The 14,221-nt window shown below is 40.8% G+C and overlaps 1 protein-coding gene and 1 pseudogene across 1 annotated transcript; both read left to right on the top strand.

Annotated features, from left to right (window-relative positions):
- The first annotated feature begins 2,713 nt into the window (after positions 1 to 2,713).
- Positions 2,714 to 12,840, top strand: Gzmk (granzyme K). The gene is made up of 5 exons (XM_004623226.2): positions 2,714 to 2,805; positions 3,118 to 3,265; positions 8,788 to 8,926; positions 9,689 to 9,958; positions 12,527 to 12,840. Exons 1-5 carry the CDS (start codon positions 2,742 to 2,744, stop codon positions 12,686 to 12,688), a joined length of 783 nt encoding a protein of 260 aa, XP_004623283.1. The 5' UTR covers positions 2,714 to 2,741; the 3' UTR covers positions 12,689 to 12,840.
- Positions 12,841 to 13,432: 592 nt separating this feature from the next.
- On the top strand, positions 13,433 to 14,006 carry LOC101566858 (annotated as a pseudogene).
- Positions 14,007 to 14,221: the final 215 nt, after the last annotated feature.

Below are 14,221 nucleotides of genomic sequence, written 5' to 3'. Positions count from 1 at the left end.
TTTGGCCTTAGCCTTCCAAAGTCAATTAAGACTCAGGACATATGAGAACTTGTACTGTAACATCATGTAACTCAGTATTGTCCCAAATTTTCTCATCAAGGAGATTATGGGGCCAAAGAGGAAAGTGATCAATGATGTAGAGTGTGCCTAAGGAGAGTCACATGGAGAGAAAACATTCTCTCAGGCTTTCACAGAGAGCACATTGGCCAAGCAATGGCCGTGACTCATCCACACGGCTGACACTGACAAAGGTTCTACAATCTGAGGTACAGGATCTCAGGATAAATCCTCAGGGGATTTCACTGACCTTATCAGACCCAAAAGCTACAACTCTTGTTGCATAGGTCTTGCTTTACCTTGGTCTTAACCATCCAGCAGAAAAGTATAAAAATGAAGTATAAGAAGTAAAGCCATGCTGTTATGCTGAGCTGTAGGGGACTCAGGTCAATAATTTCTGACATTGCCAGTCAAGCGGAAGACCCAGTACTATTATGGACTACTGGACTCTTTTAGAATATTTTGCTGAGTTTACACACCCATAATATTCAAATAACAGAACTTAACAACAAAAAGGGTATACAGATGAATGTCCATTTTGTATCTGTGCATTCAAAGTGGTTAGGATAGATATATAGTTACATTCTCTTAATGAATAGAGGGATTTGTTCTAATGGTGTCTGTAAATAGGATATCATGTCCGCATCTTGTACAGCAATTAACCAGTAGGAAGAATGTATGCAATGTGTTAATTATTGAAACTGTCCTACCAATTTGATTTGAGAAAAATTAATTAATTAAATAAATAAATAAAAAGCAGAAGATAGAGTCCATGTGTCTTAGGAAAAAGAAAGATCTATCGGTGTGTTGCAAATATTAAAAGTTCTAGAAAGTATTGGGGCCTTGGTGAGTGATGTATCCATATGTATTCACTTCACTGTGCTTGCATTGTTGATAAATACCCAGCACAGACAGAATCCTTCAGCCTTGTAGAGTTCTCTTGCAGTGAAAGGAAAAGCACATTGGAGAGCATGGCGGTGCATCCGTTCTTGAGGACAACGATGAAATGCATTGGCTTTAATTTACTTATGTCATTAGTGTGTGGCTGTGGCACCCAGCATTTACACTCCTTGTGTGGAGGTGAGATGTGCATACGACACATCTTCCTTTGTTCACTCCTCTCCTTTCCCTCCCTCTCCATCCTTTTATCCCTTGGTCTCCTTCCCATTTGAGAAATATCTCTCTCCCTACTTTCTTTTATCTATCTTTTATTTTACCCTTTAGTTATAATTTGGGTTTTTCATGTAAATCACACAATTCTTTCATAAATTAAGTTTACTGTATATTTTAAATATATATAATTATCACTTCCTCATAAAGACCTTGTACCTGTACATGACTTATTCAGTTTCTTTTCTTTTTTCCCTTCCCTTAACCATCCTTCAATTCCTTTTCCCCTCCTTATTTACAAAAACTTTGTTTCTCTTTTATCAATTTTTTCTTTTCCCTTCCTTCTTTTCCCCTCAGTCTCTCCCTTATTCCCCTTCCCAAATGAGCATTTTTTTTCTAATTTATACTATCTAGTGTACATTCTGATCCTTTGCACTTTCAATTTCTCACACCAGAGAAACAATGTGATATTTATACATACGTTTGATATATTTCACTTTAGAGAATGGTCTCAAGATGTTACCTATAACTATCTCAAGATTGCCCTTCTTTATGGTTGAGTAGTAGTACTCCACTGTAGTAAAGAAAACCCACATCTTCCTTATACAGTCATTGGTCAATAGGCATTTGGGCTTTTTGAAGATTTAGCTATTATAAACTGTGCTGCTATAAACATGGGAACGCATATGTCGTTGTTTTTAACTCTTTCTGAAATATACCAAGAAGGGGAGTACTTGAGTCAAATGGAATCTCTCGTCCTGGTTTTTGGTCAATCTCTATATTGATTTCCACAATGGTTACACTCATCTACACTCCCACAAATAGTGGAAAAGGGTTCTCTTTCCCCTCTGTCCCTCCCTCTAGCATTTACTCTTGGTTGAGTTCTTGATAATTGAAATTATTTCTGGGGTGAGATGGAATCTCAGTGTTGTTTTAATTTGCATCTCTCAAATGACCAGTGATGTTGAACATTTTTTCATATATTTATTTGCCATTTCTACTTCATCTGTTCATTCCAGATGTCCCTTTTTGGATTGGATCCTAAAATTGAGGGGGTCTGGCTTCTTTGAGTTCTTTATATATTCTAGATATTAGTCCTTTGTCTGAGAAACAGCTGGAAAAAATATTTTCCTACTCTGTGGGTTGTCTTTTCACTTGTTGGTGATTCATTCTGCTTTGCAAAACCTTTTTAATAAGATTCAAGCTATTGATGTTTTATAATATTTCCTTTGTGGTCTGGGGTTTGTTTCATAAAGTCTTTGTTTATATCTATGTCTTCAAATGTTCTACCTGTTCTATTTTCTAGCAGATATTGGACATTAGTATATCCAAAAGAGAGTTTTTTTATTATACAAATAGCTATCCTCTCCCCACCAAAAAAAATGCTAAAAGCACAGACCCAAAACTCCCCAAAGTGATTCACACTTCTAAAACAGGCGTGAAAAAGCTCACCCCCTAGAACATTTGTGGTGAGAAAGTTAAAACTTGCAAGAAGAAAACTCAGTCTTCAAATCCTTTCTTCATCAATTGGATCAGAGGATTTCATCTGGGCTTCCTAAGTCTAAGTCATTAAAATGACTAGCTTTTCTTCTTTTCCTCTGTTTTGCTTGATGGTTGGGGCTTATATGATTCCAGAAGGTAAGTATGTACACCGTAAGTGAGTTTCTGGTGGTTGAGTTGTTATATTATAGATGAATAGGATTTTCATAACCATTTCTCTTATTGGTTGCAAATGCTGCGTTTGATACAATTGTTCATCAGTAAAGGTATCATTACTATTATGTAGAGTTGCTATTTTTTCAGCTTTGAAAATCCTACAGTGACTGTTACCAGGAGAATTACCAGAAGTTGCTATTTTTTCACCTTTGAAAATCCTACAGTGACTGTTACCAGGAGAATTATGTGTAACCATGTGGATCTTTTGTGAAACCCTCTGGTTTTATTTTGCAGGTTTCACTATGGAGATCATCGGAGGGAAAGAAGTACCTCCACACTCCAGGCCCTTCATGGCTTCCATCCAGTCCAGAGGCAGTCACGTCTGTGGAGGGGTCCTGATCCACCCGCAGTGGGTGCTGACCGCAGCCCACTGCAGCCCTTGGTGAGTCCCATACAGGCGTGTTGTTTCTTTCAAATTGACTAGAGGGAAAAATGGCATAAATGTGCTGGACGAGGAGCTGCTTTCAGCTTCAGTGATATCTGACCAGTGGCTAGGGCTTACCTTCCCTTTTGCACTTCCATATTTTCTATAGTAGGTTCTTATTTCTGGAAAGAGGTGGGCTTCTGTTCCCAGGCAAGCCCCTGAGCAAAAGCAAGTCCTTGGTCTAATGCATCAGCAAATATGGTGATCCTGGAAGCAGCTGCATTTCTGATCTTGTTAAATAACACCATTCAGGGGACAAGAAGACAGACAGAGCTTGTTCTGTCCTCTTCAGCTTTCCTGTTTTACAAATGGGAATTAAATGGTAATAGTACAGTTGTCGGTCCTGATCTGCGGGACTGTGTCCGAGACATTCCTCAGATGCCCACAACCGCTGCTAGCAAGAGCTCCGTGGACACTATCCTTTTATACATAATATCTATCATGAAGTTCAATGTATAAATTAGGTACAGTATGACACTAATAACAACAGCAATAAAATAGAACAATTATGACAATATAATATAGGAAAAATTACTTAAAACTTATGAATTGTTTATTTCTGGAGTTTGCCATTTAATATTTTCAGCACCATTTGGCCACAAGGAACATCACATAAAGCAAACTGTGTACAAAGGGAGACATTATCATCCCTGCTTCGTGGGCTTTTAAGAATTATACAGTATTACATTTAAGTACTTTAACTGTTTAGAGCATTAGTAAGCACACAGACACCGCAGGCAATATTACATGTTGAGGACCTTTCTCTGCTTGTAGATTTAATAGACTCTTTAGTTCCTTGACCCCGCCCCTTATCCCAGCCATCTGAGGTCCCTGTTTGGGATAGCCACTGAAGCAACAACATTCTTGGATTGTGGAAAGGGACAGATTTAGAGAGGATTTTAAAGGACAAAAAAAAAAAAAAAGATTTATTTTTTTTGAGATACTTACAATGAAAAATTTTCTGAAGATGGACTACAACCTCCCCAATTCCAATTCAGCCCTGGGTGCTCTTGCTTCAGCTAATAAAATACAAAACTCATCTCAGAATGCTGAGACCATTACAAAGGAAAAACAGTAGAAATCTAATTTGGCATTGGTGGTTCCATTCATTTTGTTGGATTCTCTGGCTTTACGTTTTATCTGCCTTCTTTTTTTCCTGCCAAATAAGCTGAGATGGTTCTTTGCTTAAGAATGGTACTGCCGGGAAGATAGCTCAGTAAAATAAGCGCTTGCCTGGCAAGCTCAAGGGCCTGAGTTCAATCCCTGGTTCTGCAAAAAAAAAAAAAACCAAAAAAAAAAAAAAAAAACAAAGAATTAACTTTAGGAAAGAAAAAAAAAAAAAGAATGGTACCGTACTTCTCTTGCATCTGCTGCACTCCCTGTGGTTTGCTGCTTGTGCATAGTGGTGTCTAAACAGAACAAATGAACTGGCTGGCTTCTTCATCTTTTGGGCTGTTGCTGGATGGTCCCATTGGCATGGAACTATTTGGACATAGATTTGAAGTTTCAAAGCCTGCAAACAGGACAGGCTGTGTGCTCAGCACCCCTGAAGCAGTCATGGAATGCTCAGTCAATGCAAAATGTCAGCATCTTCATGGTTGCCTTTGGTGCACACTGCCACACCCACCGTGGTGGTCCACGTGCCACTGTAGGGCTGTTGTCGCTGAAAGCTCTAAAGTTCATCACTGAAGCTCCTCACACACAGAACCAGAGCTAGAAATACTCCAAAGTGCTAGATGAAAAGAAGAAACAAATTGGGGGATTTTATTTTTATTTATTATTATTTTTCTTCTTTGCTAAGCTTAAAACAAGTCATAAATCACTAGAGGGAGGTAAACAATATTGAATTGAACTTCACATTCTGTCAAGTGAAGTTAACCCCAGAGAAGTGGATTCCCAAATTACGAGAAACAGATTATTTTTAAAAGACTGGATAGAGGTCTTGGAATCTTTTTAATAAATATCCTTTTAAATAGCCAGAGTATAAAGAACTCCAAAATATGTGGGTTGAATTTCCTCCAAGGGACACTCGGGTATAAAAATGTAGGCACATCAGTGCTTGGAAAAATAGTAAGCCTTATGAAATTCAAAACATTTATGAAATAGTTTAAGGGTGGCTTCCCGCAAGCATACTCACAAATATCCTAAGGGACCAGTTGCTGACCCCAGGCCTCTGTTTCAGCAAAATGGTGAAGTGGGCCAGAACTCAGGGTGTGTTCTTCTCACTGTCCACCCACTCAGCTCCTGCCTTAGCACCTTGGCCTCTTTATTAGTTGCTGTGTCATAAAAAGGAATGGGTAAAAAAGCTTCCTGTGTAATCTGATTTTCGGCATTTTCATTTATCAGAAGCAAAACTCGTCCAACTGTTGTCCTTTGTCATCTACAGCGCTCTTCACTGCCCACCCTCACTGTGCATTTCCCCAGCTCCACCACCTGCCTAACAACTTATGAGATGACACCTGAAGCTGCTTCCACACAGTGTTGCCCCATCTCAAACTCCCTGAGCAAGATGCTAAAAGTGTCAGGCTCCAGACTCAACCGAGCTGCGTCTTATCCTGCCTACACATTGTATCTCCTAAAGCTTTCACCTAATATCTGTGGGACAATCTATAAAGTTTGTGCATGTATCTGCACCTCAGTTTCCTGATTTGTAAAATAGACATCATAGTGTTTCCACATCATAGGGCTATTGTGCAGGAAAAATGTGTAAAAAGCTTAGAGCTAAAATTCAAGGCCTTAGTATAGTCCCAAGTAGTGTAATGCTGCTATGTGTGCCTTCCATGGTAACCAAGGAATTCATCTGGTGAGCCCACTTGTGCTGTTGGGACTGAGGAAAAACTCACTCTCTGAGGTAAAAGAGACTTCCAAGAAATAGGAAACTCCTTTTCCTGTCAGGCCTCAGGAGTGGGTGCAAGCCGTAGGCCTGCTTAGTACCCAGACAGGCGGACAAAGGAAATGAGAGACTTGAACTGGGCCACATGGGTCTTTGAAGAGAAGTCAAGGAAAGATGACTGGAGTTGGAGTCACAAAAGGTGAATTTGAGTCCCAGTTCCCCCACTTCTGAGATGAGCTGCCTTGCTCCAGTCAGAGGAGCAGGTGTTCTTTAGGCTTTGGCAACACTCAGATGGGGGTTATTGAGCTCAATTGGGACTGCAGGGTTTGGGGGGGCTGTTTTTATTTATTTTTATTTGGGGGGGTGTTTGTTTGTTTGTTTTTGGACTTTTTCAGACAGGGTCTTGCTGTACAGATCAGGCTGAGCTTCAGTTCGCTTTGTAGTCCAGGCTGGCCATGAACTTGCAACAACTATCCTCCCACCTCAGCCTCCTGAGTGCTGGGATTACAGGCTGTGCCACCACTCCCAGCTCCAAGACTGTATTTTCACATGTCTCCAGCCAACAATGAAAAAACTTATTCCAAACAATACTACAGTTTTGCTGTACATGTAATTTTGTGCTAGTAAGTCCAAGTTGGACTCGGAAAGCTCCATTTTGAACAAACACCTCTAGGAGATTCTGAAGCAGCTCCGAAGCCCACTCAGAGAGAAACCCTGCCTTGTTGTGCGGATAAATGACACTGTCCATTCCTTTTCCTGTATGAATTCACATCCAGGGTTTGGCTAAAGATATTGAAGCCCAGAGTTCAGATAATTTCAACTATATGCAGACAAATCATATTTGAAGGGTATCTAGAAATTGGTAGTTCAGAAAACACGTGAGGATCTGCTTGGGTTGTTTTTAGTATTATCCTATCCCAGTGGAGATAAAAGTAACTAAACATTTCAAAGACAATGTTTCATCAAGAAACTGCGTGAAACCTGAAAAGAGATCAGAAATTTTCTAGCTTCCCTCCCTTCACCAGAACTCACCTTCCATGAGCAACATGTGGACCTCACAGCGCTCTGTGTGAGCTGTTTATGCTCATGCCCGCTTTTCTGTTAGAGCGTTAATCCTGGGGATTTTTCTATTAGTTTCTCCTCCAAAGCTTAGGGATGGGTATTTGGAATTTGAATCAGTCCTTGGAAATCCGATCCACATCTTATGAGAAATTCCATCTCCATCCTGATTTTGCAATAAGCAAACTTCAACAAATAGAGCTAAAATTCCCAAAAATAAACTAAACTCTTTTGGTAGAAACCATGAGGTGGTAATTCCAGGCAGTCACAGATCTACTCTGTGAAAACTTTCTCCACTACAGTCACATGCATATTCTCTGAGCCTGAAATGATCATTTCTTCCTTTTTTATGCCCTTTTTAATTATGAGTATGTGTGTTTTTATTGAATTTTGCTTTGATCTCTTTTTCAAGTCATAAAGACACATTTATATGAAAATGAATAAATGTAATATTTTATAGCCTTTCTAGTTCCAAAAAAAAGGTTCTATAAAGACCCATGTTGCAATAGAATATACTTATAGCATAGAACTGGCTCCAAGATGTTATGAAAATCTCCAAAGAAATTATGTTTGCATCATTGGCTATAAATGTAATTATATCAAGCTTACAGGAAACAAGGCCCATTGTGACATTACTGCAACATTAGTGCTAGAACTATGTACAAAGATTTTGTTTCTTTATAGAACTCCCCAATTTGTACCCTATAAATCATCACAATGGAGTTATTAGTGTTTACTATCCTTTTATTTTTTTTTGGTATCGGGGATTGAACTCAGGACCCTGCACTTGCCAGGCAAGGGCTTATTCTACTGAGCTTCACCAGAACACCCCAGCCCATGTTTACCATCCTTAATGTATCTCCATTTCAAATTAGAAAATTTTTTTTTACTTAAGGGAAGTTTTCCTTTCTGATCTAAACCACTTTCTAATTAAAGGGGAATTTTGAACCCATTTAAATGTCATGAAAGAGGACCCAGAGCGCCTGGTGAGGTCTCACCATATATAGATGACTGTGGGCAGAATTGAGCCTTTACCTTGGCTATTTTAGCTTTTTTGCTGGGGGGATTAAAAGTTCTGGAGATGAATGACAGTGATGGATAAACAATGCTATAAATGTACTCAATGTCACCACGTGTGCATTTTAAATTATTAAAGTAAAATATTTTATCATATCTATTTTACCATAATTTTAAAAATCCCTTAATGTAGTTCTGACAAATCTCAAACTACAAACTCAGTAAATATAATTTCCTTTCTTCTTATAGAAATGAACACAAATCGTTTTAAACTTGACATATGGTGATTAGGATTTCACTCCCTCTTTCTCATAACCAGACACAGGTTCTGACACTATTTTACAGTGCAGAGGAATTGGGCTGAGGTGGAGTTAAGGGGAAAGCCCTCTGGCCCTTAATGCTGTTCATCACTGATAGGGTCCGCTGAGATCTGTCACTCCACCTATTCCTCAATAAGCTGCCTTGGCTTTTGTCCATGATGCAGTCTGTACGTGGCTCTTTCTGCCATTTCTACTGCACACCAGAAAACTTGGAAATCATTCTGTTACATTCATTCTCTTTGCTTCTCTAGGTTTGCCCAAGGCCAGGCTCCTTCTGTGGTTTTAGGAGCACATTCTCTCTCAAAGAATGAGCCCTCTCAGCAAAGGTTTGCAATTAAAAGAATCATACCGTTCTCAAGACCCAAGTCAGATGATATCATGCTGGTAAAGGTATGTAATACTGCCTTTCTTCAGTTTCTCTAATGTTCTTATACACTGTGACAGTTAAATCAGCTACAGGAAAGCATTTCATGTGCACCTACCCTGTACTTGAGGTGATTATGGGGTATCTATAAGGTCTCATGTGACTCCGTACACTGCCTGGAAAGAAACAAAACTTTATCATAAGTGCGCCATGAATACATTCATATAAAGAAAATCAACTGTCATATTCACACATAAAAAGTGAACATCCCAACCAGCAGGCCTAAAGATCCAAGTGAAAGGCTTTTTGCAAATGCTTTGCTCATTAGCAATTGAAAATTACAAGTCATTTATACAACAGAGCCAACGGAGTGACTTCAGGGGCTCCAAAGGGAGTTATAACTTAGTCTAGACCATACTTTGTCTAGTCCAAATGCAGTCTAGACCATACTCAAGAGTCCTAGCCAGCAGGAAACAACCCAGCCCTCCAAGTTATGACCTATGGATAGCATTCCACAGAAAACCATCCAAAGCAGGGCAAAGGTCAGTTTGCTTGAGACGGAGCAGAATTCCTGCTCTGTGTAAGCTCCCTCCCAAGTATCAGTGAGCTCCACAGGGAATAGAAAGCATGTTCAGGACAGAAACAACCACAAATACAGCTGCAAGCTGCCACCAAAGTAGATTTAAGAATGGACACCCTCCTATGACAGAGGGACCACACATGCAACACACAGGCTAAGAGCAGAATACTGCAGGGCAAGAATGATAATTTGTTTTTCAATCTGTCAGCTTCACACAGCTGCAAAACTCAACAAGTATGTCCAGCTGCTCCATCCAAGATCCAAAAACTATATCAGAGATGGAACCAAATGCCAGGTTACTGGCTGGGGTGCCACCAACGCAGATGTTTTAAACAACTCTGATACCCTGCAAGAAGTCACTGTCACCATCATAAGTCGAAAACATTGCAACAGCCGAAGTTATTATAACCACAGGCCTACTATAACAAAAGACATGCTGTGTGCGGGAGATGCAAAAGGCCAAAAGGATTCTTGCCAGGTAAGAACTGCTCCTTCAGACCCGCCTCATCGAGGGCTCTGCTGCACTCCAGGCTCAGTTTGCCCTCTCCCACGAAGGAGGAGAGGAGGAGACAATACAGAGGCACGAGTCCAAAACTCTACTCCCCGTGCCTGCAGTGTCCTGAATTCTTTTTCATCTACCTGTGCAAAAGCAAGAGCTTTCTCACAGCCGAAAAGGCACTCATTAAATGCTTTTATTCAGAGCAATAGACTATGTCTGACAACTTTTACGGGTTGTGAAGGGTGTTGCCATCGGTAGGACGTCTACAAATCCTGAGGTCACTAGTGGTGATGAGAAGACAGCATACCCAAGAAAGAATCTCAGTTATTTATTATCAGGGCTTATTCATTATCATGACTACCTGAGTACCAGCATGACTTTTTATACATGCATATAACAGTCTTCAATCCTATACATCCCCCCTCTACCCTCCTTTGACCTCTTTCCTCCCCCTTCCCCGTTTCCCTCCTCTCATCTCACAGTTCCCCTTCTTTCCTTCCTCCAGAAAGGAAGGAGACACCTTTTAAATCAATTCAAAGACAGGACTTCTTAAACTCAAATGCAAAAATTCCCAAATATATATAGTACTGTACGTGTTTCTTAAATAAAGTTGATAGGCAGCTATAGACTGAGCTACTATAACAAATCATCAAGAACTGGACAGCTTCTAGCTAAGTTTCTTTCCCCGGGGCTCAGGGCTGGGAAGTCCAGATCCAGCTGCTGGCGAACTCGGTGTCTGTTGCTCTCTGTTCCATGCTAACTCCACTTGGCAGGAGGGGTGAAGGTTCTCATTCTGGGTCCTGTTATGAGCACCCTCATCCTGACAGGATAGAAAATATAAAGATAAGTGAAAGGAAGCAAACAAATCACAATTTTTACGTTATGCTTTTAAGAAAAACTATAACTTCAGGATATAAAATTTATTCAGGCCTTTTTCCCTTCTTAAAAAAATTTCCCAAAGTCCTTAAAAACAGTAAGTGTTTCTCAAGAGCTTCTTGTGAGTATGTACTTTTTTAAGCTAATAAACCTCTTTATGTCTCTCACTGACTCATCTTAAAAATCCTTTCTCTGCAAAGCCAGAGAACCTATAACCTAATTCATAAGTGAGGTAAGTTGGGGTCCTCCTCTCCACTCTGGGAGACCTCCTTGGACTTCTGGTGACAGTGCCATTCCTGAGGGTGTCTCCTCCATGACCTAATCACTTCCCAAAGGCCCTGCTCTGAACACCGTCACATTTGGAGGTAAAGATTTCAGGATGTGGACTTGTGGCGGGGACAGGGGTGGTAAACACCTAGACCAGTGCTGGCTAATAAAAAAGAATAATAGTCACTGTGTCTTTCAAATCCTTTTTTAATCAGGATAGAAAGAAGAATATTGAGCGTGTGTACTGGATGCACGTTTAGAGATGACTAATAGATAGCACAGATGGATTAGTAAATTTTTAAAAAATTGGAATACAAACAATATTCTCACCTAATATATTAGATACTACTTGGAGGTATGATGAAGAGAAGGATATGGTGCTGGGTATCCATGGCAACCCCTCCTGACCATGTCATTGTGTTGACTCAGGGACAGACCCTGCCATTTGCCATAGGGACCATGCCAGGCGCAGAGCCTGGCCTCCCATCCCCTCTATGGTTTATTTTCTTCTCTTGGCAGAACTTCATTACAGATTTTGTCACTAGAGTAGATCCTCTAAAGTCATTCCACTGTGCAGGCATTTATAAAGTGTGGTATTTACATAGCACTGGGTTTAATGATATGGGGAATTAAAATGAAGAGAAAAGATAATAGAGAAGTCCTCGTCCTGGCTACCAAGAAGCATGTTCTATTACATCACTCTTTCCTGCTGGGCTCAGTCACAGTTTGGCTTCAGCTTGATTCTGTGAGCACTGAAATGAAATTTGCCGTGTAGAAAATTTCTCTTAAACACAGTACAGTGAAACACCATGAATGTGAGAGATGTACACAGGGTGGTCTATGTGTAAGAACACAGAATGAATCAAATCCTTGGGAAAGTACAAAGATCTGTTATTTCTCATTTTGAAAAAAAAAACCTTTGAATATGTCTCATGTGCAGGAAACTCACATAGATATGTCATATAAAATCTTGATGCTGATTATTTGCGTGCAGTGCTACAGATACACACAATAGAAGGGGATATCCTAAAGTAGAAAAATAATTTTATATTTATTTCTATGATAATTTTATTAACAAAGAAAACTCAGTGATAACTGATTAGTGAAGGGATGTATGTGTACGTGGAATTCGATGAAGACAGCAGAGGTGTAGAAGGGACACAGACAGAAACAGGCAAAATCATAGTCACAGACAAATATGAACACAGGGAAAGAGACACACAGGGAGAGAGGGCAGATAGAAATACGGTTCTGGAGGAACCTATACTAAGAGGCTATAACCTGTACTCTTGACTACACGAAGAAGCCAAAGACCCACATACGAACACTTGAGCCATCAACAGGTGGTGACAGAAAACTCTCCACAGCCTCTCACCAAGTATCTGTGCGTTTCCTTCTTTCCAGGGTGACTCCGGTGGTCCCTTGGTCTGCAAAGGTGTCTTCCATGCCCTCGTCTCCAGAGGCGATAAGTGTGGTGTTGCCAAGAAGCCGGGCATCTATACCCTGTTAACTAAGAAATACCAGGATTGGATCAAAAGCAATCTTGCCTCACCTCACGCATACTAAGATTGCCAATCATTTTCTCAGATCTGTCACTTTCTCCCCATAATACGCTTGCAGAGAAGCTTCTCTCCAGATGAAGCTGGACGTAGATAACGCAGAACACACCTGATGTGGCTCGCTGCGCCCTGAAGACCCCTCATGCCAATGAACCTAACCCTCTTCCATGTGTATCACTGATGTATTGTGACCATATTGATTTATTCTAAATAAAATTTAGAAGTCTCTCTGTTTGTCTTTTATGGACATGAAAGAATATCAGTCCCCATCTTACTCACATTCCCAAAGGCCAATTAAGTGACTAAAGGAATCAGGAATGGGACCACTTTAATCAGGCTTGTGTTGTGACTTCTGCTGAATCATAACAAGCTGTCGGGTGCTTTTTGCAACATGAGATCTATCCTGTTAACAAATTTTAAGAGTAAAATTCAGAATTTTTAACTATAGGTACAATCATACACAACAGGTCTCTAGAATCGATGTATGTTATAAAACTCAAACTTTATACCAGACAAGTAGCAACTCCTCGTTTCCCCCACCCATAGCCTTTAGCAACCACCATTCTACTCTGAGTTTTATTAGCTTGGCTGTCCTGTTCTATTTTTAAAATAATAAACAGAAATTCCAGCATCCAGCTCAAGAAAGTAGGACCAAAAAAAAAGAAAGAAGGACCAGCGTATATACAAATATGTGAGTAGTAACTATTTATACATGTCACCTTTTATTCAAGAAAGGGTTAGAGCTTTCCTTTCCAGCCTCGGCCTCGGACCGTGCAGCCGCCGCGATGTTGATGCCCAAGAAGAACCGGATCGCCATTTATGAGCTCCTTTTCAAGGAGGGGGTGATGGTGGCCAAGAAAGACGTCCACATGCCCAAGCACCCGGAGCTGGCAGACAAGAACGTGCCCAACCTTCACGTCATGAAAGCCATGCAGTCTCTCAAGTCCCGAGGTTACGTGAAGGAACAGTTTGCCTGGAGACACTTCTACTGGTACCTTACGAACGAGGGCATCCAGTACCTCCGTGACTACCTCCACCTGCCCCGAGATTGTGCCTGCCACTCTTCGCCGCAGCCGGCCTGAGACTGGCAGACCCCGGCCCAAAGGTGTGGAGGGCGAGCGGCCCATGAGGCTCACGCGCGGGGAGGCCGACAGGGATGCCTACAGACGCAGCGCCGTGCCCGCCGGTGCCGACAAGAAGGCTGAGGCGGGGGCCGGTTCAGCCACTGAATTCCAGTTTAGAGGCGGATTTGGTCGTGGACGTGGTCAGCCACCGCAGTAAAGTTGGAGGACTTTATTTTCCATTGAATAAATGTAGCCAGAAAACGTGGAAAAAAAAAGAAAAGAAAAGAAAAGAAAGGGTTAGATATATTATACATGAATACTTGCAATGCAACAAAATACAGAATTAAAAATAAATAAGTGATGATAATGGGCCAAGGGGGGAATGAGGAAGAAAGAAGAGAGGACGGCAAGAGTGTTCAGATGGCCCTCCAAGAGCGCTGCTTCTTCCTATACTTTCTAGTACAATTCACATTAGG

Source organism: Octodon degus, unplaced genomic scaffold, assembly GCF_000260255.1.
Source record: "Octodon degus isolate 3935 unplaced genomic scaffold, OctDeg1.0 scaffold00001, whole genome shotgun sequence".
NCBI lineage: Eukaryota > Metazoa > Chordata > Mammalia > Rodentia > Octodontidae > Octodon > Octodon degus.
The sequence above is the reverse complement of the archived record's forward strand: the minus strand, read 5'-3'. Positions and strand labels throughout refer to the sequence as shown.